At 43.0% G+C, this 26,061-nt stretch overlaps 1 gene segment (V, D, J or C); it reads left to right on the forward strand.

Moving 5' to 3' along the window:
* Positions 1-6,603: 6,603 nt before the first annotated feature.
* On the forward strand, positions 6,604-25,671 carry LOC115461312. The segment is given in 4 exon segments: positions 6,623-6,668; positions 6,849-6,988; positions 24,793-24,863; positions 25,155-25,669. Coding segments are annotated over 2 exon segments (363 nt in total).
* The last annotated feature ends 390 nt before the right edge of the window (positions 25,672-26,061 follow it).

The raw sequence follows: 26,061 nt of genomic DNA on the forward strand, positions 1-26,061 counted from the left end.
ACCAATGTATCCTTTCTCCTTTCTATTACAGTCCCGCATCTCTACTCCTCTCTCCTCCTTCCTTCTGTGCTAGCACCTCTATTTTCTCGTCTCTCCCCCTTCCAGCCAAGTATCTTAAACTTTCCTTTGCAGCTCCTTCTTGTTGGATCCACATAGTCTCAAACATGCTACAAGTCTCTGCCAGATCCCACCCACATGACAACAGGAAGTGTGCATCAGAGCAGAATCCTGCAGAGATTGACAACACACTTGAATGGAGGCTTTGTGGTGCATCACTTTTCTTTTTAATGCTGACATTCATAGGCGGTCGGTGACTCAAATGTTTGTGGGCCGATGCTCAGAAGGTAACGGTGGCACTAGAGGCCATTAGCGGCAGACTAGCACCTGCATATACTGGTGCACAATGCTTAAAAGCGGGAAACAGCGAACTCACCAGACAACAATGCAAATAGCATGCAAATATAGCCAAATGAGGCCATTTCCTATTCCCTCTGATGCTCAAACAATAGCACAGTCAACAAGGGTACCGTTACTGCTGAAAACCTAATGCCAGATCGGAGCAGGCATTAGGGTGACTGAAGAGCAATTTCTCATGGGGACCCAGATCTGAGGAGGGAAAGGGGGCTCAGGATCACAAGGAATGCACACTCTTTCAGACATAGGATAAAAAAAAACTTCAGATTTTTGCCTGTGTTTCGGGACAGAAACAACATGAAATGAATCCCTAGTTCAAAATGTTGCTGAATGAGGCAAATGTGAGCTCAAAATTGTTTGATACTTATAATTGCAAATGTTCTAATAGAGTTACAATATTAAAAAATGATTTCAATTTAGAGTTTACTCCAGTCGCTCTGTCTCCACGCCTCCTTGTAGGCGCATATGCACAAGAACTCTGCTTTAATGCAGAACTTCTGAGCGCATGTGCCAGAACTCCCTAATGTTCAACGCTAACAGGGTGACTATATTTGCATCTCATTAGCATTGAGCATTAAGGAGTTGTTCTGACCTGCTGTTCTGGCGCTATTTCTCCGGCGCTGTTCAGTAAAGCACTGGGGTTTTGAACACTGGGACATTGGGGAGGATAAAATGGGGTGTGGCTAAGTTGGGAAGTAATGGGGCATGGAATAGAAAGTTAAAATTCTTGGTTGGTGTGAGTGATACCTATGTCAGAAGTAAATAGAGAGTGGGTCAGTTTGAACATAGCAGGGATCTCTCTCTCCACTTTGTTGCTCTGCTTCTCCCTCCTCCACACCAATATCTCTGTGAGGGGCCCTTTTACTAAGCTGTGGTTAAAAGGGCCCTGCGCTAGCAATGGTGGCTGCTTGTACCGTGCGCTGGGGTAGAACTATTACTGATGGTAATATGCACATTTAAAGTATAATAAAATAGAGGAATGTTATGATCCTACTGGGACAGGCAGGGCAGTGACTTGGCCTGATTGGCCATGTCAGGGATTGGGCTGACGTCTGAGGCAGTTGACTTCAGATGCCAGACCCTATTTAAGAATGCCTCTGCCTGCATAGGATGCTCTAGTGTTATCTCCTTCAGCTGTGAGCTTACCTTGCTTCTGCATAGTCTGCCCCTGTGGTACAGTGTGAATTCTCTTTTGTATGGTTGCCATTATACTCGTTGTCTATGTTTGTTCTTTGAGTCTGTATGAGTCTGCTTCTTCTGATTGATTTGTTGTTGTTGTTGTTCAGGTATGTTCAGCTTCTCTGTGTACTCTGCTTCCCTGTGTGCCTTGACTTTCTTTTTCCTGCTGTATGTGCTGGGTGAGTCCATGGGAGCTTACTTTCTTCTTTTTGGGTTTCCCTATTAACTCTTTCCCTATTAACTCTGCATCTGTTGAGAACTGTTCCTTGGCTAAGCTACGTTGCTTCAGCAGTGTCTCTTAACCCTTTACCTGCTGTATCTGTTGCTTGATTCTTGTGAGCACTGCTCTTCGTCTGGGCTGTGTAGTTTGAAGCAGTCTTTCTGTGTAGCCTGCCCTAACCCTTTATCTGCTGCAGTGGCGTACCAAGGGGGGGGCGGTGGGGGCAGTCCACCCCGGGTACAGGCCGCTGGGGGGTGCTGCACGCTGGTCAGCGTTGTTTGTTTCCATGCTCCCGCTGCCCCGGAACAGGTTACTTCCTGTTCTGGGGCAGAGGGAGCATGGAAACAAACGACGCTAACCGGCGCGCGGCACCCCCTCCCAGTGGCATGCACCCGGGGGTAGGGGGTTCTTTCGCCGGGGTGGGGGGTGTCCTTTCGCTGGGGGGGGGGGTCGCGCTGATCGGGGGGCGCTGCACCCGGGGGGCGGGGCGGATCGCCCCTAGGAACGCCACTGACCTGCTGTATCTGGTCTTGTGAGTACTGCTCCTTGTTTAAGCTGTGTAGCTTGAGCAGTCTCGCTGTATAGTCTGCCTCAACCCTTTGCCTGCTGTTTGCTTCTAATGAGGACTGCTCCTTACCTAGCTGTGTAGCTCTTACTGTCTTTCTGTGTGGTTTCCCCTTTACCCTATTCTTGCTGTAGCTCTTGTTTGGATTCTGTGTAGGCCACTCTGTGTGGCACAGCTTGGGGTTGCCTCACTGCATGGGTTCCCTTATTCTGGTTGTTGTCTGTATCTGGTTGTTTGGTTTGGTGACCTTTTGTTGGTGACTATTTGTGATGCTCTGTGCATGACCTGAGTGCCAGTCCCTTCTGGGACTCTTCTCTGTTCTTTTCCCTTCCCTTACGGTCTGAGCCGGTGGTGGGAGGCAGGGCTGGTGGTTGGGACCCGGGGATAGTGCTTTGCAGACTTATACGATCTGTGCCCTGAAGAGGACAGGTACAAATCAAAGTAGGGTATACACAAAAAGTAGCACATATGAGTTTATCTTGTTGGGCAGACTGGATGGACCGTGCAGGTCTTTTTCTGCCGTCATCTACTATGTTACTATGTTACTTTTGCATGTTTGGATTCCGGTTCGGACTTGCGGCCCATACGTTTGGACTCTGTACGTGTGGGTTCCATTTTGGCCTTGCGGCCCATACGAGTGGTCTATTTCCCTTACTGGTGGTGCTTGCTGGTCTCCCTGAGTGTGCTGGGCTTCGTAGCCCATTGTCACTGTATAGCGTGAGCTTCCTTTGCCTTAGGCCTTGGCCTATGTCTGTTCTAGGACTCAGCCTAGGCCCAAGGGCTCACAATCAACCTAACAAGGAAAATGTCTCTCTATCTTTCTGTCCATCATATATTCAAAGCACTGGATGCCCTCAAAGGAATTGTCATAAAATTATATTTATATTAACCCAATTTGATTAATTGCCTTTTCCGAGCAACACAACTAGGTTTAAGTTTAGTTCAGGTCAGGGGCGTAGCTACAGGTGGGCCTGGCTGGGCCCAGGCCCACCCAATCTGAGCTCAGGCCTGCCCAATTTATCCTGATAGGTGCAGGTTAACAGTGGGAGTACACAGCCTTTCTGCTGTGGCTCGCTCGCTCATCCACATGCAGCCTGCACTGCAGCTAGAAGCTCTCCTCTGTCCTCCTCCACAGTACCAACCTTTTTTTTTTTAAAGTGCACCGATCCAGAAGTCTGTCGTAGCGTGGCGCCACACGCCTACTGCCCTTCCTGGCGTAGTTTTAATTAATCTGCTTCTGAATCTCTACGTGAAATCTGCTGACGATTTATGGGGCTGCCGTGTTTTTAAATTATTTTTTTCCCCGTAGGTTCACTAGTTCGTGCCTAATTTTATATCCTTACAACTGAATCATACAGTAATGCCAAGGAGAAGAATATTAGCTGTGAAATATTCTGCTCCTTGACATTACTGTATGATTCAGTTGTAAGGATATAAAATTAGGCACGAACTAGTAAACCTACGGGGAAAAAAATAATGCTTGCTTAACTAGAACTTTCTGATCAAATGCTCAACTTTTTTTTTACCCAGACCTCCTCCCTGTACAAGGAGGTACCGGAGAACGCCTAAAAAGCCCTCCGAGGATGAGGGGGGAGGTGAAAGCGGGGTGTCCCTATGCACACTAAAAGCCTGCAGCCCGTGACACAAGGCACCAGCTTCTTAAAGGGGAATGCATTCGCCTGTCTGGTGGCATTCTTAGGTCATGCTGAACAACTGATGGGAAGGTGTTTAAGGTGGGTGTAAGAGTGGATGGGGCTGTCCTAGAAGCTTTTCCTTTAAGCAATTAAGTAGAGGAGTGTGGTAGCCGTGTTAGTCCACTCTTAAGGTTATCAATAGAAATCAAACAAAATAAAACATGGAAAAGAAAATAAGATGATATCTTTTTTATTGGACATAACTTAATACATTTCTTGATTAGCTTTCGAAGGTTGCCCTTCTTCGTCAGATCGGAAATAAGCAAATGTGCTAGCTGACAGTGTATATAAGTGAAAACATTCAAGCATTACTATGACAGTCTGACAGGGTGGGAGGATGGGGTGGGTAGGAGGTATGCATGGGGACATCAAAGCATATCATTGATATTCTAACAGGATGGGTGTGGATAGGTGAGGGGTGGGGTGATCAACAGAGACATACAGCTTTATGGTTTATAATGGGCTAGGAACCCCAGGTCCTTGTTAAGTCCTTTCTGTTGGGTGTTAAAATATTCAATCATTTTGACTTCAAAGGTCTTACGTTCTTGTATGGTTTTAAAGTTACCTTTCAGTATTCTCACTGTGAAATCACTGGTACAGTGTCCTGGTTCTGTGAAGTGCTGTCCCACCAGGGTGGGGGCCCTACTGGCTGTATTGTTCATGTGATGTCTATGTAAATTGAATCTTGTCTTAAGCATCTGGCCTGTTTCTCCAATATAGCATCCTTCGTTACATTTTTTACACTGAATGATATATACCACATTGGAAGATGAGCAAGTGAAAGATCCCTTTATGTTGAATATCTTTCCTTTGTGGGTAACTGTGGGGTCCTGTGAAATATTTTGGCATAGTTTGCAACTGGATAAATTACAGGGACGTGTGCCCTTCTGTTCCTTTTCAGTCTGTGATGGAAGTTTACTTCTGATTAGCTTGTGTTTTAAGTTGGGTGGTTGTCGGAAGGCCAGTACTGGTGGGGATGGGAATATCTCTTTCAGTAATTCATCCTCCTGGAGTATAGGTTGTAGATCTCTTATGATTTTCCTCAGTTTTTCCAGCTCTGGATTGTATGTCACTACAAGGGGAATTCTGTCTGTGGATTTTTTCTCCTTGTACTGTAGCAGATTCTCCCTGGGTGTTTTGAGGGAGGAGGCAATATTCTTGGAGATTATTTTGGGGTTGTAGCCTTTCTGTTTGAAGGATTTACTCAGGCTTTTAAAGTGTCTGTCTCTGTCCCCTGGGTCAGAGCAGATACGGTGGTATCTTGTGGCTTGGCTGTAAATGATGGATCTTTTTGTATGTGAAGGATGGAAGCTGGAGTTGTGGAGGTAGCTGCATCTGTCTGTGGGTTTCTTGTATATAGATGTTTGTATACACCCATCACTGATTGAGACCGTGGTGTCCAAAAAATTGACTTTTTCTGGGGAGTAGTCAATTTTGAATCTGATTGTAGGATGGTATGTATTGAAGGCAGAATAAAATTGTTTCAGAGTTTCTTCCCCCTCCGTCCAAATCATAAAAATGTCATCGATGTACCGGTAGTATTTTAGAGGTTTGGTCTGGTGTGTATTCAGAAATGTCTCTTCCAGCTCAGCCATAAAAAGGTTGGCATATTGGGGTGCTGTCCTGGTGCCCATCGCAGTGCCCATTATTTGCAGATAGATATCATTGTTAAAGCGGAAGTAGTTGTGAGTTAAAATGAATTTGATTAATTTTGTAATAGTTTCTGGTGAGTATTGATGGTCCAGTGTGGATTTTTTTAGGAATCTTCCACATGCAGCTATGCCATTCGCATGTGGAATGTTGCTGTATAGTGATTCTACATCCATCGTGACCAGAAGGGTGTTAGGTGGTAGTTGCTTGATATTTTTCAATTTATTCAGAAAGTCTGTGGTGTCTTGTATGAAGCTGTTAGTTTCGTGTACGAGAGGCTTCAGAATTCCCTCTATGAATCCAGATATTTCTTCCGTGAGTGTGCCAATACCTGATATGATTGGTCTGCCAGGGTTTCCCGGTTTGTGGATCTTGGGTAGCATGTAGAATGTGCAATTGTATTCCATTGTGCAATACAAACTTACAGGGAGCAAGAGATTAGGGCTTGCAAGTACTTCCTGAGAACTGTAAGCTTCTTTTTCTGCCTCCTGTCCTGTTGACAAAGAGACACCCCAGCCGGCCCAGCAAAGACAGACAAAACTGTGCAGAGGGTTGCTGGCTGTTTCTCAAGATATGGTTACGGGTCTGCTATAAGAATTAAGTAGAACTAGGCTATCAAAAATCTTTCCCTATTTCAAGAAGTAGCTTTGAAATCATTTTGAATCAAAAGTTAATTACTATTGCAGAAGTTTACTAAGTGAGCCCATGCTGCAGGAAGTAACTGCAGCAAGCAGAAAACTCCAAGCCAAGCATGTTTTGTTTTGAGGCGGGTTCTGTGCCCTACCCGCAGGGCTCCAGGGCGAATCCGGATACTCCTTCTGTGACAGGACTGCCTCCGAGCTCCGTCTCCTGCTTGCACTTCCAGGTGCTGCTCCATGTCGTGCAGCTCCCTGGCTGTTGATACATCCAGTGTGCCAGCTGACTGCTCTCTACCTGGATTTTGCAGGTAAGTGTGCCAGCTGGCTGCCCTCTCTGCCCCTGATGACTGAGAAAATGGCACAGTTGGTCTTTGCTTTGGTGCCTTGAAAAAGTTTGCTTTGAAGCATTGCAGAAGACGTTTTGGCCAGAGCTGACTTTGTGTAGAATTTATAGTCTTTGATTCTACCCATTTAAAACTATGCTGCAGGTCCCATAAAGATATCCCGATAAGGTTGTTAGAAAGCCAGGACTGATCTGAAATCGCTGTCTTGGAACTGGGTAACTTGGCAGGTCTGGGTACAGCAGACAGCGTTATCAAACTTGGAAAGTGCCAGCGTTCTTGAAAAGGTTAGTGTCAGTAATTCAATCATCAAGTGCATTCAAAGGCATTATCCCAAGAAACACTATTCATACCTGTATACATAGTGCCCACCCATATTAGCTCTGGGCCCACCCAAAATGTCAGGTCTGGCTACGCCACTGGTTCAGGTCACTTGAAGTCAGTGGTGATTTTCAACCAGTGGCAACTAATGCCATCTCAGGCCCTTTCTGGACACATCCCACATTCATATACTTTAAGAAGATTCTGTAAAGTTTCCTCCTACACATATAATCAACTCCTGGACGCTGACTTGACTCTTACAGTTTCCTAGGCGTAGCTAGGTGGGGCGCAGGGGGAGCGGTCGCTCCCCTAAACAGATATTTTGAAAAAATGGCGCCTATGCGCCACATGGAAAATCTTTCTCTCCCCTGTCCTGCTCCAGTCATCTGTTCTATTGTCTCTTTTCCTGCCCGCTCTCTCCAGTCAGTGGTTGTTTTTACTTTCCTGAAGCCTTTTCCCTCCTGCTGCACCAGGGATTCACAGTCAGCTGTTTGCCAGCTTCGGGGCTTCTCCTCAGACGTGTCCCCACCTACTCTAAGCAACTAGAGGTGGGAGGCCTCTGAGGAGAAGCCCTGAAGCTGGCAAACAGCTGACTGTGAATTGCTGGTGCAGCAGGAGGGAAAAGGCTTCAGGAAAGTAAAAATAACTATGCAGAAGGGAGAGAGCTGGCTGAAGAGAGGGAGGTAGGGGTGGAGAAGTTAGAAAAAGCTTAATAGGAGTCCAAGTGAGCCATCTAGTCCACTGTAAGCATGGAACCCAGTTTGGTTTGTTTACACTCCCCTGCTCAGCCTTCACTGCCCTTCACACAAGCAAACCAAAGGTATGAGCAGCTGTGTATCCATGTTGTCGTTCTTTATTGTTGGGCCATGTCTGTAACAAGTCAAAAGTTGTTTTAGTTGGATAGGCAGTGCTTTAAAAGCTGGAGGAGAAATGTAGATGTAGTAACAATTGAATATCACTAAAGCAGCTTCAAAAATTATGGTAGCTGGTAGAAACTGCAATTATAAACTGTATAGTTTGATTTTTCTTCACTGTGCTTCTATGCAATACAGATACCCAGATTTCAGTGAGGATATCCTGTTTTCTGATGGGTTCATTAGCTTAACTGTTGTTGTAATCTGCCATGGGAAGATAGAATATATTGAAATTAAATGGAGGTAGAATTAAACTCTCCTTTCATTGGGGCACATGAAATCACATTTTCATCTATTTTGTAGTTTACTTTTTAGGTACACAAATGGATTATTCCGTTTTGAACATGTTTCAGGGGCAAGTGGTTTTATAAGTCAAAATAAAAATAAATATTTTGTTTCATGCAGATCTCTTTTGCTTAAACATAAATGGGTTATAAATCCCTAATGCAGCCCATTGGTTTTCTTATATTTTGTTCTTGTGATGACTTATACTGTGTCAAAACTAAAAACTCTTTATTGGTCGATAATAAAAGGAATACTATCCACTCTAAAAAGTTGTTTTGTGGCTGTACATGAGGAATTGTGGTATTGAATAAATAAGTGTATGCTTGTGTCCCTAGTCAAGAAATCCAGTTTTACATTAGTGGAACATAGCCACAGAGGCATGGTATGGTCGCATTTTTAATATGGTAATGGCCCAGCTAAGGAACAGGTTATTTTGAGTTAGTCTTCACTGGACCAAACTTGCTTCCCTTGTGCCATCACTATCCAGCAGGATAGGCAGTGTCTTAAAAAGTGGAGGATAAAGGATTTTTGTTGTTGTAATCTGCCATGGGAAGATAGAATATATTGAAATTAAATGAAAGTAGAATTAAACTCTCCTTTCATTGGGGCACATGAAATCACATTTTCATCTGTTTTGTGATTTACCTTTAGGTACACAAATGGATTATTCTGTTTTGTTTCAACCTAATTCATGTTTAATGTAGGGTATTAATGTAATAAATAAATAGAGAGAAACTCTGAATGTTGAGCACCTGATTCTCATAAGATGATGTCTGTTTTAGTGGCCTTGACCAGGAGAAAAAAAAAATCTCTGCACAAATATAACACGTGCTAGAGTGTCCCTATAACCAGGGCCGTGCTAACCCGGTAGCGGGGTAAGCACGGCAGGGGGGCGCCTCATGTTCAAGGGCGCCGCCGCCGCCACCGCCCGCCGAGTCAATGTTGTGTTTAATAAAATTAAAAAACATATTACAAACAGCTCTCGCGTTGGCGCCTATACGCGCATGCGCTGCTGGCTCGCTCTGGCTTCTGACTTCCCGTGCGCTGCGTCGTTCGTCTGTTAGGACCGCCCCAGCGTGATGCACGGCGTGACGTCATCGCGCCTGGAGCCTCGCAGGCAGTCCGTCCGACTCCGAAGGACGACGACGACGACGCGTTGAGTGCACTGACTGCTGAGAGCTGGCGCCACTGCTGGATCACTGCATGATTAGCTGCTGCTGCCCGCTCCTGCAGCGCTCCGCAAGTCCGCCGCATCGGCATTCATTTTGGGGTTTTTTTGAGAGAGAGTGGTGGACAAGGTCAGGACATCATTGGCATTGGTAAGGACGGTTTCGCCTTAACGTTTCATTATGGCTGGCTGGCCTACACTTGTTGTTAATTGTAATATCGATAAAGAAAAAAGTTACATTGAGGCTGCAGTTGGGGGAAGTGGAACCAACCAGGCCAGCTGGGGAAAAGAAAGACAAGGCAAGGAGGAAATTTCTGTGGGGGGGGGGGGGGAGGGGATGGGAAGAGAACAAGCTAGACTCGGAGGAACGAAGGAGGGGAGAGTAAGGAAAGGAAAATAAGAGCTGATGAAACAGAAAGGCAAAGAGGAAGATAGGAAAAACATGGCAAGGAAATTTCTGTGTGTTGGGGGGGGGGGGGAGGGATAAAGAAAGTTACATTTGAGGCTGCAGGTTGGGGGAACTGGAACCAACCAGGCCAGCTGGGGAAGAAAAGAAAGACAAGGCAAGGAGGAAATTTCTGTGTGTGTGGGGGGGGGGGGGGGGGGGAGAGAACAAGCTAGAATCAGGGAGGAACGAAGGAGGGGAGAGTAAGGGCAGGAAAGGAAAATAAGAGCTGATGGAACAGAAAGGCAAAGAGGAAGATAGGAAAAACAAGGCAAGGACATTTCTGTGTGTTGGAGTAGCAAGGAGGGTAATCAATCGTGATAGGCTTTTGGTTTTGTATAGTACTACTACTACTATTTTACATTTCTAAAGCGCTACTAGGGTTACACAGCGCTATACAAGTTAACAAAGAAGGACAGTCCCTGCTCAAAGGAGCTTACAAGAATGCAGTCAATCAAATTGGGGCATTCTGGGTTTCCTGGTTAGTCCTGGTTAGTGCCAAAAGTGACATTGAAGAGGTGGGCTTTAAGCAAGGATTTGAAGATGGGGAGGGATAGATCCTGTGTAGTGTTATTATTTAGTGTTTAAGATGGATGATTATGGTATGCCTTCTTGAAAAGATCTGTTTTCAGTAGCTGTGTGCAGATGTATAAGAAACTGGCTTTTAGAAAATTGAAATAAAATATGAGCCTTTTTTTTAACTTTCCACATAGGCACCCTGTTATAATCAGGCTCTTTATATTTATAATATGTAGATTGAATGTAGGTACTTTTACACCTTAATACTAACTTGACTGGCACCAACTAAAGTTCATTTAAATGTCATGTTGAAATTCTAAAGCTGTGTTATTCTAGATCTGTAAAGGGACCGGTGCTATATTGTACTGATCTGCAAATGGGAATGATGAGTGAGGAAATTAAATTTGCAGATGACACAAAACAATTCAAATCTATTAAAATGCATGCGGATTGTAAAAAATTGCAGGAAGACCTTAGGAAGTTGGAAGACTGGGAATCTTAATAGCAGATGAGATTTAATGTTGGCAAGTGCAAAGTGGTACACTTTGGGAAGACTGCTAATCCTGCCAGCCTGCCCTGCGCTCTGAACATCCATCAGAACAGCACAAGAGGTAAGAGGAAACCTGACCGACGTCCACACCATCCGCTACAACACAACAACCAGTCGTCAAAAACAACCCCACTACCCTTACTTTCACACACACACACACACGCACACACATACACGATCTCTGTCTGTGAGACACGCACACTCTCCCGCACCCTCACAATTACGCCCCCCTTTGTCACTTTCACACATACACACACACGATCTCTGTCTGTGAGACACACACACTCTGTGTTATACAGACACATTCATGCTGCAAACTGACAATGATTCTTGTTGTTGTTGGTTTGTTTTTAGTATAAAAGTCAAAGAGCTTTTGAGTGTTCACACAAACTGGTCGTGGTTGTGATGGCAACTAAAAAGAAACTGTCAGGTTGGCAAAACAGAAAAAGAAAAGCAGCAAAAGAAGAAGCCATCCAGAAGCAAGCAGGAGCAATATATAGCTTTGTCAAATGATTAAAAGTGACTGGTGAGTACTCTCAGGAGGAGGAGGAGGAAGACCCCCAACCAGGTGCAAGTACCTCTGGATCAAGCCCATCGAAGAAAGTCATTGCCAGCCAACAATCAGAAGATTCCTGTTCATTTACTCTCACTGATGATGATGATGAGGAGGAGGAGGAGGAAGACCCCCAACCAGGTACAAGTACCTCTGGATCAAGCCCTTCAGATTCCTTGGCACCTGAGCTATCTGATCCAGCAAAATGGCCAAAACTCACTGACAAAGTAAGAATTCTCACAGAATCAGGACCTGTTCAAAAGAAAGGCATTTTGTATCCCGCAAACTCTAGTGGACGCAAGTTCAGCGATATATACTACAACCGAAAAATGGAAAATGGTGAACTTTTGCCAAGACCATGGTTACTGTACTCGGTTTCCACAGATCACGTGTTCTGTTTCTGCTGCAAACTGTTTTCACCAACAGATCCAAGTGAATCATCGAGTAGTTTTATATCGACTGGCTACAACAACTGGAGGAGTTTATCCAAAGCACTGCTTACACATGAAACAAGTCTAGCTCATATGAAACATTCAAAAATGTGGATCGACTTCAAAAAGAATCTGAAAAACAAAACTACACTTGATTCACAGCATCAAAGGCTGTATGAGCTAGAAAAAAAACATTGGTCAGATGTAATTGAAAGGCTCATCGAAATAATCAAATTTCTTGGATCTCAATGTCTGGCTCTACGAGGCACATCTGGAAAGCTGTTTGAAAAAAATAATGGCAACTTTCTTAAACTGGTTGAACTGTTTGGAAAGTTTGATTCTGTCATGGCAGCACATATAAGGAGGGCTGTAAAAGAGGAATCCAAAATCTATTATTTGAGCAATCGCATACAAAATCAAATTATTTCGCTTTTGGGCAATGCCATCACTGAGAAGATCTTATCTGAAATCAAACAGCAAAGTACTATTCTATAATATTGGATTGTACACCAGATGTCAGTCACACTGAGCAGATGACTGTTATTATTCGCTTTGTTAACTGCAAAAAAGGAAATGTAGACATTGAAGAACATTTCCTAGGCTTCCTAGAAGTTCATGATTCAACTGGAGAGGGTCTGTGTGACACTGTTATCAATCAACTGCGCACCTGGAATCTTAATAATGGTGATATAAGGGGTCAAGGCTACGACAACGGAGCCAATATGAAAGGGAAAAGAAATGGGCTGCAGAGGCTGATTTTAAACATGAACCCTCGTGCTTCCTACATTCCATGTGGAGCTCACAGCCTGAACTTAGTTGTAAATGATGCTGCCAAAGTGAATCATGAGACCATTGGCTTCTTTGGAACAGTTCAAGAATTATATAAGTTTTTCTCGTCATCAACGAAGCGCTGGGCAGTTCTCAGGAAGCACGTTCCCTCTCTGACATTGAAACCTCTTTCAGAAACTCTTTGGGAAAGTCGCATAGATGCTCTGCAGCCACTCAGGCACAAAATTGGAGAAATCTATGATGCTCTGTATGAGATTCTTAGTGATGAGAAATATGACAATGAATCAAAATATGAAGCGCATATTTTGAGCACCAAGTTGAAGGATTTCCAGTTCTTGTGTTCCCTCATCCTGTGGCATGACCTATTGAATCATATGAATCCAGTCAGTAAGATTCTTCAGAGTAAAAGTGAAAATGTTGCAACTGCTTTGACAGCCATTAACAACTTAAAAACGTTTATTTCTAACTACCGTACTGATTCCAGTTATGAGTCATTGCTTCAAACTGCTCGGCAAATTTGTCATGACGTTGAGGGGGAACCGGAGTTCAAAGCCACTGCTCAAATCTGTCGGAGGAAGAAGACTAAACAGTTCCAGTATGAACAAGAAGATGAATCGCCTCAATCACCTGAAAATAAATTTCGTGTAAATTTTTTCTTTACAATTTTGGATGTTGCAATGACTTCTCTCAGTGAAAGATTTGATCAATTACAACAACACTACAATCAATTCAAATTGCTGTACAACATAAATAAACTTGCCGAAACAGATCATGAACAGCTCCAACAGTATTGCAATGATTTGCAACTTCATTTATCAGATGGTGATAATAAGGACATCAATGGAACTGAACTGTGCCTTTAAAGATCTGTTTAAGACCGAATTGTGCCATTTTCATACTCCTTTTGAAACTCTAAAATTTGTTCTATCAAATAGCCTCCCATTCCCAAATGTGAGCATCATTCTAAGAATATTGCTGACAATTCCTGCCAGTGTGGCAAGTGGTGAGCGATCATTTTCACGGTTAAAAATCATAAAAAATTATTTGCGATCAAGTATTTCGCAAGAAAGGCTTGTAAGCCTTGCCACGATTGCTATTGAGAATGATATATGTGCCCAGTTAGATATCAAAGATTTAATTACTAATTTCGTGAACATGAAAGCACGAAAAGCTAAGTGGTTGTAAGGGAGCCCCGAAAAGAAAAAAACAGTTAATGTCAATATGAGGCCGATATATACAAGGACTTAGTCCACGGGGGCGAAGTTTGCTCCTTAACCTACTGTGAGTTGCCTTGGAAGTACACATGGTCTGAAGTTTAAACACACTATCCCCAATATTGGTTGGCACATACAGCGGAGAGGGGGAAAAGTATAAAAATTTGATGATGGTCTGTTCAATACTTATATGTGATGTTCCATTGTACTGTTGAAGTTTTATATTTTATGGTATCTGTTATACCATGTTTATTTCCTCATCAATAAAAATGTTGAAACATAAAGCTAAGTGGTTGTAAACCCTTTATTTGTTCAGCAATCCCACAAAGATGCACTCCATCTTTCAGCTCCTATTTCCTTTGCATCTTGTGCCAAACCGGGGGGGGGGGGGGGGGGGCGCCAACTGATAGTCTGCAGGGGGGCACCAGAGACCCTTGGCACGGCCCTGCCTATAACCAGCCCCTCCAAATGAAACACTGGGGAGCGCTGAAAGAGACAGGGAAAAAGGTTAACATGGGGAGAGAGAAGGATATAGTAAATGCTGGGCAGGGATGGAGAAGGACATAGAGTCAATACTGGACAGGGAGAGGGTAGGGGCATTGAAACACAAAGAGGCAGTGCTGGAGAAAGAAGAAATGGGGACACAGGGGCACTTCTGAAAAGAGGGGAGATAGGTGCTCTACTGAAAAGGAGGGGGATAGGGACACGGAGGCACTACTGGAAAGGGGGAAGGAGATAGGGACACAGGGCACTACTGGAAAGGGGAGGCGATAGGGACACAGAGAAGGCACTACTGGAAAGGGGAAGGAGGTAGGGTCACAGAGTAGAAAACAGTAGAAAAAGGTATTTTATTTTCAATTTGATATTAGGAATATGACAGTATTTGAAAATGCACATCTCCTATACCTTCAAATGCAGGGGTCTGAGTGCATTTTCTTAAGTCAGTATTCCACTATTTATAGAGTCTGGCTTCCTTGGGCAGAGAGGAGGGGGTTCTCTATTTCAATTTTTGTTGCTGGTGGTGGTTTCTTTTGTTTTGGTTTTTTTTTTGTTTTGTTTTTGTGGCTCCCTATTCTGTATTAGATTGGAATATTGTCACAATTTGGGTTTCTGCCAGGTGCTTGTGACCTGGGTTGGCCACTGTTGGAAACAGGATAAGATGGACCATTTGTTTGACCCAGCATGACTACTCTTATGTTATATAGATGAGGATCTGTCCATGTTCTTCTGCATGTGTGCCTGAGGTGAAGGATTCTGCTAGCACATAGCATCTGTGTAGGAATGTGTAACAGTGCAGCTTGTTCCAGTTTCCCAATAGTAGGTTAATTGGTGCTCTAGAGCCCAGTGTAGTATATATAGCACTGTCTCGGCAGCCCTCCTCCTCCTCTCCGCCCCCCTTTGTATCATAACCTTTTACTTCCCGTAGTGGCAGCAATGTCAGTTACTTACGAAGTAGGCTGCAGGCTCCCCTCCGGCTTCAGCGTCTCCCTTCGCTCTTCACACAGTGAGTGTCCCGCCTTCGCGATGACGCGTTTCCTGTTTCCGCGAAGGCGGGACACTCACTCACTGTGTGAAGAGCGAAGGGAGAAGCTGAAGCCGGAGGGGAGCCTGCAGTGCCTTCTTCATAACGGAACTGACGCCGCTGCCACCACGGGAAGTAAAGGGTTATGATACGGGGGGGGGGAGAGGAGGAGGAGGGCTCCCGTGGGTGGGAAGGAAGGAACGGAGAGGGCAGGGGAGAGAGGAGAATGCTGGACATGGGGGAGAGAAGAGGTCACTGGAGGGGAGGGCATGGGGGAGAGAAGAGATCTCTGGAGGGGAGGGCAGGGGAGGAGAATTGCTGGACGTGGGTGGATGGATGGATGGAGGGGAGGGCAGGAAGGAACAGAGAGGAGAGCTGTGGGGGAGCTGAGGGAGGGCAGGTAGAATCGCTGGACATGGATGGGAGGGGAGGGCATGGGGAGAGAAGAGATCACTGGAGGGGAGGGCAGGGGAGAGAGGAGAATTGCTGGTGGATGGATGGAGGGGGCAGGGGAGAGAGGAAATTTGCTGGATATGGATGGATGGAGGAGAGGGCAGAGGAGAGGAGAATTGCTGGACATGGATGAATGAATGGGGGCAGGGGAGAGATGAAATTTGAAAGATATGCGTGGATGGAGGAGACGGCAGGAGAGAATGGAGAGTTCCTGGATATAGATGGAGAATTGCTGGATATGGATGGATGAATGGGGGCAGGGGATAGAGGAAATTTGAAGGATATGGGTGGATGGAGGAGAGTGCAGGGGAGAATGGAGAGTTGTTGGACATGGATGGATGGATGGATGGATGGATGGATGGATGGATGGATGGAGGGGAGGAAAGTCAGGAAGGAAATGCACATGGAAGGAAGAGAGAAGAGAGGAGAAATGTTGGACAAGGATGGAGGAAAGGAAAGACAAAGGAAGGAGATGCACAGGGAGAGAGGGCAGAACCTAGATGGAAGGGGCAGGGAGAGAGGGCAGACTTTGGATGGAGGAGACAGGAGAGAGAGGGCAGACACTGGATGGCAGGGAGAGAGAGAGAGAAGGCAGATGCTGGATGGAAGGAAGACAGTGAAAAGAAGATGAGGAAAGCAGAAACCAGAGACAACAAACTGCAAGTAAAATATATATTTTTATTTTTTTGCTTTAGGATAAAGTAGTATTGTAGCTGTGTTAATAAATAGAACATGGAAATAAGGTAATCTTTATTGGACTAATTTTAATATATTTTGACTAACTTTCGGAGAACAAAACCCTCTTCCTCAGGATAGGATATTGTAAAATCACTATACTGTACTGATCTGATCTGAGGAAGGAGGTTTTGGTCTCTGAAAGCTAAATGTTTTAGTCCAATAAAATGGTGGTATTTTATTTTCTGTTTCTGTCTTGTTGCATTGTATGCTCAGTCAGGCCTCTTGGGGGTTCAGTTTAAATTTTGTCTAAATAGAAAGTTTGATTACTTATTCTATAGTGGTTTAGGGTTTATCTGTGTTTGTGAAAAAGACACGGCTTTCAGTTGGCATTGACTGTGCAGGATCGACGATCTGTACTATTTTGTCTGGTTACGTTTTACAATAGGCGAATTGATGTTCTAGTGCTCACTGTAGTGTTTAAGATGCTTTCCTTTTCCTTATGTGACTCATAGAAATTACTGCTTATGGTATGGTAAAATTGTTCTAGAGATCCTGATTGTTTTGTATTCTCGGTATGCCTAGTACTGGATTTTGGAGGGGGGTATTAAAAAATGACCGGCCCCGGGTGTCAACTACCCTAGCTACGCCACTGCAGGGAAGTCCTCTTTCAGGACTGAACCCTTGAGGCTTCTTGACTCCAGTCTCTCTGATCAGGGCATTAAACCTCATTTCTGCTTGTGCCCCGCCCCTCTGACTCAGCAGGTGTAATTCCACCTTCCCTAAGCTCACTGTCTTTGTGAGGGAGTGATCCTAAGGGAACCCGGCCATCTACCATCCACTTCCTCATACCCTTTTACTGGGCATTTCTATAAAGGGGTGCCTACATTTAGGCCTCTAAAGGGCACTTATTGAGCTTATTCTCTAATGAAAAGTAAAGGTCTATTTTCCTTTACAGAATCCTAGCACAACTGGGTATATATGTGTGTAGACCAATAAGTCACAAGAGCTGAAAACTCTAATTCTGAAATTCTTATACTACCAACTTTCCAAAAAGACCAACAAACACCCCCTTCATGGCTACCACATGTATTCAAAAACTGGAGAAAAAAAAGACCTCAGTGAACCGCCCCCACTCTTCACATTAGTATAGAGCCAAGGCGCACAATCATCACTAGTCACAAAAAACTCCACCTATAAGAAAAACAAACAAAGTAGGGTACTGTTGTCTAATGAAACAGGAATAATTTCTTAATACTAAAGATTAATTCAAAGAAAGAAATTCAAATAGTCTTAACTGCTCAGTCGCCACTTCATCTTCAAAACAATTCCAAAAAGACCCGACAGGGAGCCCTGTTTCACTCAACTGCATCAGGGAAAACAATTCTTGCATTCAGGCCACCATGTACTTCAAAATGGCATATCCACATAGATGTGAGAACATACACCAGTCATTGAGCCGGCATAAATGTTCTCAACTAGATATGGAAGATACACACATAAATTACAGTATTCTGTAAGCTACAAATGCAAGTGGGTTGACCACTTACAAAGTATATTCTATCAAAGATATGAGCCTAGTTATAGAATGGCACATATCCAGTATATTGGCATTTATGCACACATCTGCACTTATATGCAATATTCAGGCCATTTATGCACATACCTGATGCCTAAATGTTGGCACCTTCCTTAAAGAATTACTCCCATGGAGGACCATTCTATAAAGAAGGAGACTAAACTTAGGCACTGAATCGTGCATAAGTTATACTGGCAAATGCTGATAATCCACATAGACACAATTTTATAACTATGCAATATGCAAGTAAGTGTGCACATAGCATAGTCTGGGTGGAGCACAGGCAGGTGCACACAATGACATAAGTAATTTCTAGAATATTATAGGTTATGCACATAACTCTTCCACTTAAGTGACCATTTACACCAATTCTGTGGCTAGCGTAAGTGCTTGTGCCTAAATTATCATACTTATCTGACCTGTTATTCTAGTATTCTATAAAGGCAATTAGGCATCTGTTTTTCTTTCTAGAATAGGCTCCTACTGAGCCCCCATTTACAGAATTGCCCCTAATGTGCAGTAAATGCCTCCATGTTAAATATAAGGCTCAGTTGTTGCTCATTCTATGCCTATTCCACACAGTCTTTCATGTTAGCTGTTTACCACATGCTATGTCTTAAGATGCTGCATTAACTGTCAGTGTGTGTGCTAATTCTTACATTAAACGGTTAACACAACTTAGCAATAGGGGCCTTCAATTTCAATGTTGTTATTGGTGGCATTTCTTTTTTTATTCTTGTGAAGAGGGGACCCTGTATGCTCTTGAAAGTGTTTGTCTGATAAGCAATCATAGTTTTATTCTTATGTTGGTTTTTTAACTAACAACACACCATTTTCCAAGGAGAAGCGAGTGAAGGAGTTTTTGTATTATCCAAATATTGGTCTATTATAAAAAGTAGACCGATACACATATATAAAAACAAAGAAATAATTTATTCAAACCAAGATAAAAGCAGTACCCTCTTGGTTTGAATAAATTATTTCTTTGTTTTTATATGTGTCTCGGTCTACTTTTTATAATAGACTTTTATGTAGCAAGTAGACTGTTGCCTTTTTTGTTTTTCTTTTTATCCAAATATTGGACACAAATTCTCATCAGTGTATTATATTCTACTACTACACCTGAGATGGATCAAGACTTCTGAGGCAGACCTTAGGGCCGGAACACGGCCATGTCGGTTCGTTTTTGAAACCCCAATAAAGTTATTTGGTATCCTCCTTGGTTTATCCTCACTGTTTTTTCCACGGTTCAATAAAGCTTTCATAAAATAGAAATAACTCACTTCAGGCCCTATAATCCCTCCTAGCATCCCGAGGAACTGCCCCATCTCTTCTCCTGCAAAATATTATTGTGAAAACGGTAATGGAGACTGAGCAGAGCATTTAGGGGCGCCTTTTACTAAGCCGCGGTAGGTTGTACGCATGTGCAGCGTGTGCCCAAATGAGACTACCACCAGGCCAGCACGCCCTCCTGGCAATAATTTAAGATTTGACATGCGCCCATAACATGTGCTTGAATTATTTATTTCCTCCTACGTACGCCAGTTCCAGTGGTAGTTGGCATTTGGCACGCGCCGACTGGTCAACTGATGTGTAGCGCGTGAGCCTCTACTGCTAGATCAATGGGTGGTGTTAAGTGCTCAGGCCGTTTTGGGGCACACACTGGTTTCATTTTTACCTCAGGCCCTTTTCCCATCCCATTAAAAAAAAACTTTTTTGTAGACAAGGTAAAAGAACCACTTCCTGAATGACAGAGAATCAATGCCACAATAACAATATTCTTACAGTATTTTCATCTGGAGATCTAAACTAACCCAATCTAGTGACTAAAGCTTCTTACTATTCTAAGCCATTTTGATTATAATGATCAAACTTGTTTAGATTTGAAGGGGCTCATAGATAGACAGAAAAGTGTTGGTCATCACTACTTTTGATTCAAATGGGAATCTGTTAATATGATTGTGTTCTGATCTGAACCTAATAGAATAAACCAGGATTCGAACTGTATTTAAACTGATTAATTATATCAGTACTATAACTAAGAGTTGGCATTCCTGAAATACAGAAAAACTCAAGAAGAGGAACACGGGGAGGAATACCGGATGAAACTGAAAGAAGCCAAGAGAGAGATACGTCTAGCGAAAATGCAAGCGGAAGAACAAATGGCTAGAAATGTAAAGAGGGGTGACAAAAATTTCTTCAGGTATATTAGTGAAAGGAGGAAGACTAAAAAGGGAATTGTGAGACTGAAAGATGCTGCGAACTGCTATATAGATAATGATGAAGAAAAAGCAAATTTGCTAATAGACACTTTTGTTCTGTTTTCACAGAAGAAAATCCTGGAGCAGGACCGCAATTGACTGGCAAAAGTACATGTGAGAATGGAGTGGATATAGCACCATTCAAGGAAGAGAATGTGTATGAACAACTTGAAACTCTAAAGGTGGACATAGCAGTGGGATCGGACGGGATCCACCCCAGGATATTGAGGGAGCTCAGAGAGGTTCTGGTGGGTCCTCTTAAAGATTTGTTTAACATATCGTTGGAGGTGGGAGAGGTTCCATGGTATTGAAGAATGGCGGAGGTGATCCCTCTTCACAAAAGTGGTGATAGGGAAGAAGCTGGAAACTACAGGCTGGTAAGCCTCACTTTAATTATTGGAAAAGTAATGGAAGCGATGCTGAAGGAAGAAATAGTGAATTTCCTGGAAGCTAATAAGTTGCAAGATCCGAGACAACATGGTTTCACCAAAGGGAAATCGTGCCAAACGAATCTCATTGAATTCTTTGACTGGGTGACCGGAGAATTAAATCAAGGACGTACTATGGACGTAATCTACTTACATTTCAGCAAAGCTTTTGACACGGTTCCCCACAGGAGGCTCTTGAATAAACTAGACAGGCTGAAGATAGGACCCGAAGTGGTGAACTGGATTAGGAACTGGTTGACAGGCAGACGCCAGAGGGTGGTGGTAAATGGAATTCGCTCGGAGGAGGGAAAGGTGAGTAGTAGAGTGCCTCAGGGATTGGTGCTGGGGCCGATTCTATTCAATATATTTGTGAGTGACATTGCCGAAGGGTTACAAGGTAAAGTTTGCCTTTTTGCGGACGACACCAAGATTTGCAACAGAGTGCACACCCCGGAGGGAGTGGAAAACATGAAAAATGATCTGCGGAAGCTAGAAGAATGTGAAGAAATGCAAAGTGATGCACTTAAGGAGAAGAAATCCAAGGGAGACGTATGTGTTAGGCGGTGAGAGTCTGATAGGTACGGACGGGGAGAGGGATCTTGGGGTGATAGTATCTGAGGACCTGAAGGCGACGAAACAGTGTGACAAGGCGGTTGCCGTAGCTAGAAGATTGCTAGGCTGTAAAGAGAGAGGTGTGACCAGCAGAAGAAAAGTGGTTTTAATACCCCTGTATAAGACGTTGGTGAGGCCCCACCTGGAGTATTATGTTCAATTTTGGAGGCCATATCTTGCAAAGGATGTTAAAAAAATGGAAGCAGTGCAAAGAAAAGCTATGAGAATGGTATGGGATTTGCGTTACAAGACGTATGAGGAGAGACTTGTTGACCTGAACATGTATACCCTGGAGGAAGGAGAAACAGGGGTGATATGATACAGACATTCATATATTTGAAAGGTATAAATCTGCAAACGAACCTTTTCCGGAGATGGGAAGGCAGTAGAACTAGAGGACATGAAATGAGATTGAAGGGGGGCAGACTCAAGAAAAATGTCAGGAAGTATTTTTTCACAGAGAGAGTGGTGGATGCTTGGAATGCCCTCACGCGAGAGGTGCTGGAGAGGAAAACGGTAACAGAATTCAAACATACGTGGGATAAACATAAAGGAATCCTGCTCATAAGGAAGGGATCCCCAGAAGCTTAGTCGGTGGTGGGAGGCAGGGCTGGTGGTTGGGAGGTGGGGATAGTGCTGGGCAGACTTATACGGTCTGTGCCAGAGCCGGTGGTGGGAGGCGGGGCTGGTGGTTGGGGGGCGGGGATAGTGCTGGGCAGACTTAAATGGTCTGTGCCCTGAAAAAGACAGGTACAAATCAAGGTAAGGTATACACAAAAAATGGCACATGTGAGTTTATCTTGTTAGGCAGACTGGATGGACCATGCGGGTCTTTTTCTGCCATCATCTGCTATGTTACCATGTATAAGATATTCCTGAGATATATACAGAGGTCCATCACCCCTATCCGAATCATGAAATGCCAAAATAATATGAAAGTCAGTAACTATGCTGAGCCACTTGTTTCTTAGCGTAAATTTTCTTTTAATACCAACTCTATTGCCCAGTCAATCTTTTCTTTGACCTGAGAGTTTTCTACTGGTATTTAGGATTCTAGTTTAAGCAGGTCCAGACTCTCTTGACCTACAGCAGCATGAAACTTCATTTGCAAATACCTGGAGTTTTCACCTTTTGTATAATCCATCACTTAGCACAGTCATTGTAGTGGCCGTCCTTGCCTAGACACCACATACCATGTCTCCCTCCGTAACCTGGTAATGCCTGAACCCTAAGTCCTGAAAGCAGGTGCCGTTTGTTCTGAGAGCGTGAATGTTGCCTCTGGACTATCCTCAGCTCTGGTTGTATTGAGAAACAGAAATAAAAAATCATGAGCTTCAACTCACAAAATGAGGCAGTGGGGATGAGCCACCAGGCTGACTTCCTGGCCATTATTTTTCATGTCACCAACTTAGACTTCTCTCTGTTTAGCTTTGTGTCTTTTGTCCATTATCATACTGTTCAGTACCAAATTAGTTAGTTTGTCACTAGAAGCTCAAAGTACAGGACCAGCATATTGCATTCAATCATCTATAAATTTGAATAAAGGGAAATACATCCAAAGTCACTTGCCTAAGATTGCAGAGTATAACAATAGAAGGCATAGGAATTAAGAACTTCTCTAAACAGTCCTATGAATGAATAGGATAAACTGGGCCAATAAACGTAGGTGGTGTTCTCTGATATATAATGGCTTGTCCCCTCCGAAGGGACACCACCTTGTAAGTGGTGGAGGGGCTTCCGTGTTTCAATGACTCAGAGGGCTATGCTGAAGGGTTACCCATATCAGACAGGTCTCTGAGGAGAAACCAGACAAAGTGTCCCAAACTAGAGAGAGTGGAAAGATGGTGACCTGAAGCTCGTACACTCAACAGTCCAGCTGTCCTCTGAAGTTTAATCTTTGTTTATTTGAAATTTCCTCTCTGCATATGCAGTTACCTTAAATGAGAGGAAGGGGACAATGGGGGGTCAGCCGCCAATGACCAGCGTTTTGTCCCCTGTGCAGCAAGTGTGGGACCGCTGCGCGACGAGCTGCCCACAGATGACTGGGTTGATGAGTCCTTTGTTTAGCGCCGGTGAAGGAGCGCCGATGCTCTTGGACCTGGAAACAACTTCATCGCTCCCAAATCATTTATCCACAATGTCCAAAGGAGTGGAGGAGTGAGTTAGGGGTGTAAGCTGAAACAGAAGTCGTTTACAGCTGAACCAGTGTCGGCGGTGCCACTCCTAAACCCGTAAAAGCTATCAGCTTGGAGTTTTTGGCTCCCGTGTAGGTTACATTGAATACCATCTGGAAGGTCTTCCAGGACCTAACGGTGGTAGTAAATAATTTTGCCTCAGATATGATCTTATTAGTGACCCACATGAATGGTCTGATCGAATCCTTTGAGAGTGAAAAGTTGATACAGCAAATGAAGTTCTACTGAAGTAGGAAACGGTTGGGATTTTGAGGATGATAATAGATCAGAAAAATTTGGACAGAATGAATATTGTTACAGATGATTAATATTGAGATTGTTGTTTTCCCAGAGTTCCGGATATAACTCCTAATGTTTTTTCCTTTGATATGATTCTTCTTAGTGTATTAATTCAAAAGGAGTGAAGCCTGTGAAACTGGGATTACTTTAATCAATGGGAATTGGATTGTAGATTCAAATGTTTGTATTGTTGAATAATTTCTGGTTTTAAAAGGAAAAAAAAAATGAAATCAGGTGTATTACTTCTACTAATATTGGACAATAAGTATGTTTCCAACGAGGTTGATGGACTATACACCGTTTTGGGTTTGGGGAAGCCAACCAGACGATCAATGTAGAATAATGATTCAGATAAATAGTAACTGGGGATAATCAGGTTAATACCAAGTTTTCTTTGTTTACTGTTATTTAATTGATCTCCTTGTCTTGTTTCACTCTCCCTATTTATTTTGTGGTCTAAGAAAGAGAAAGATTGTATATAATCCATTTATTTTTATTTATTTAGTTATTTTTATTTAGTTGCATTTGTATCCCACATTTTCCCACCCATTTGCGGGCTCAGTGTGGCTTACAATACATTGTAAATGATGGAAATACAGTTTGTTACCTCACGATTATGGGTTACATTGTGAATAGTTAAGGAAGACAGAGTCAGGTCAATCATTTTTGGGGCCTAGAAACTATAGGTTATCTAGTTGAGATTGTTTTCTTCTGATATCGTATTAGTGTACAGTCATCTCTGTATTACTGTTTGCAAGTGACCCTTGTAAAATGAAAAAGTATAAATAAATGATTTTAAAAAATGGCTTGTTTTGCATATTCATACCTATGAGACATTTCACTAATGCTGGGAGGATTTATAAATGTTTCCTTTTACTCTTTATGGTTTATTAATCAGCAACTGCCAGTCAGGAAGGATGAAAATATCACAGATTCAGCTCATCTGGCTCCTGCTCCTCTGGGTTAAAGGTAAAAATGCAAATTTTCTCTTTATTCAAAATAAACATATCAAAAAATCTATTACTTTTTATACATAATGTTTTAAGTAAAAAAAAAAAACTGTAACTATGTTACAGTTTGGATTTTACAATTCTGAGCAACAAGCATGTACAGTAGATATTTCCTCACCCAAATAGGGCTTATAATTTTCTGAGGTAGGATTTGAACTGTGATTTCTAAGTCCACTGCTCTAACCACCAGGCTACTGCTCCACTTTAAACTTTTGTCATATTTCATTCTATTTATCCTCTCTTTATCCAGATTCCAGTGAGAAGCCTGTGATGACTCAGTCTCCAGAATCCTTATCAAAGTCAGTGGGGGAAACAATCAGCCTCAGCTGTAAAGCCAGTGAAGATGTTAGCAACTATGTAGCCTGGTACCAACAGAAACCTGGACAGGCTCCAAAGCTTCTTATCTATGATGCTTCTAATCATGCCTCTGGGATTCCAGAGCGGTTCAGTGGCAGTGGATCTGGGACTGATTTCACTTTCAGAATCAGTGGAGTTCAAGCTGAGGATGATCCAGATTATTACTGTGTACAGCATCAAAAAATACATAAAATAATACTGTGATGATAAAAACACCAAAATTATAATGTCATTCATGAACAGTACTTAGCTTTAATGTTTTATGGGGTCACCGTTTCATTCATCTTATGGCTTCATCAGGAACTTGTGCTGCTCATTGTCACCAAAGTTGGGAATCTTCAAATCACCAACTTGTTGTTTGTCTGAAAAATAAAGAATCCTATAAGTTTAAAAGGACTCATTCTGTATAACTTATAAAACTTACTCTTCAACCTCCCAGTTCACATACTTCCAGCTTCTTAAAAGATTATGTTCTACTATGGCGCTTATACATCACACGCTAACCCATTCATTTAAATAGAGTAACATCATAACTCATTTTGCAGGAATCTTTAAAGGTTGTTACCATGATCCATTTAAAACATGAGATTGCTTGAATTTGAGAGATGCAATTTATTTACTCAAGATTGATTTTTAAAGACACATTGTTGAGAAATTAAAATGTTTTGATGTAAAAAGTTCATATAAAACAAATTTTAAGCACACCCAGAAGAGTAAATGATTGAGGAAAGCACAACCTAAAGTTTGGACTTGTAATAGGATGGTCCCATAAGAGGCCCCATTACTCATCAGCAGTAATA

The sequence above is a fragment of the Microcaecilia unicolor genome, chromosome 2 (assembly GCF_901765095.1).
Source record: "Microcaecilia unicolor chromosome 2, aMicUni1.1, whole genome shotgun sequence".
Lineage (NCBI taxonomy): Eukaryota > Metazoa > Chordata > Amphibia > Gymnophiona > Siphonopidae > Microcaecilia > Microcaecilia unicolor.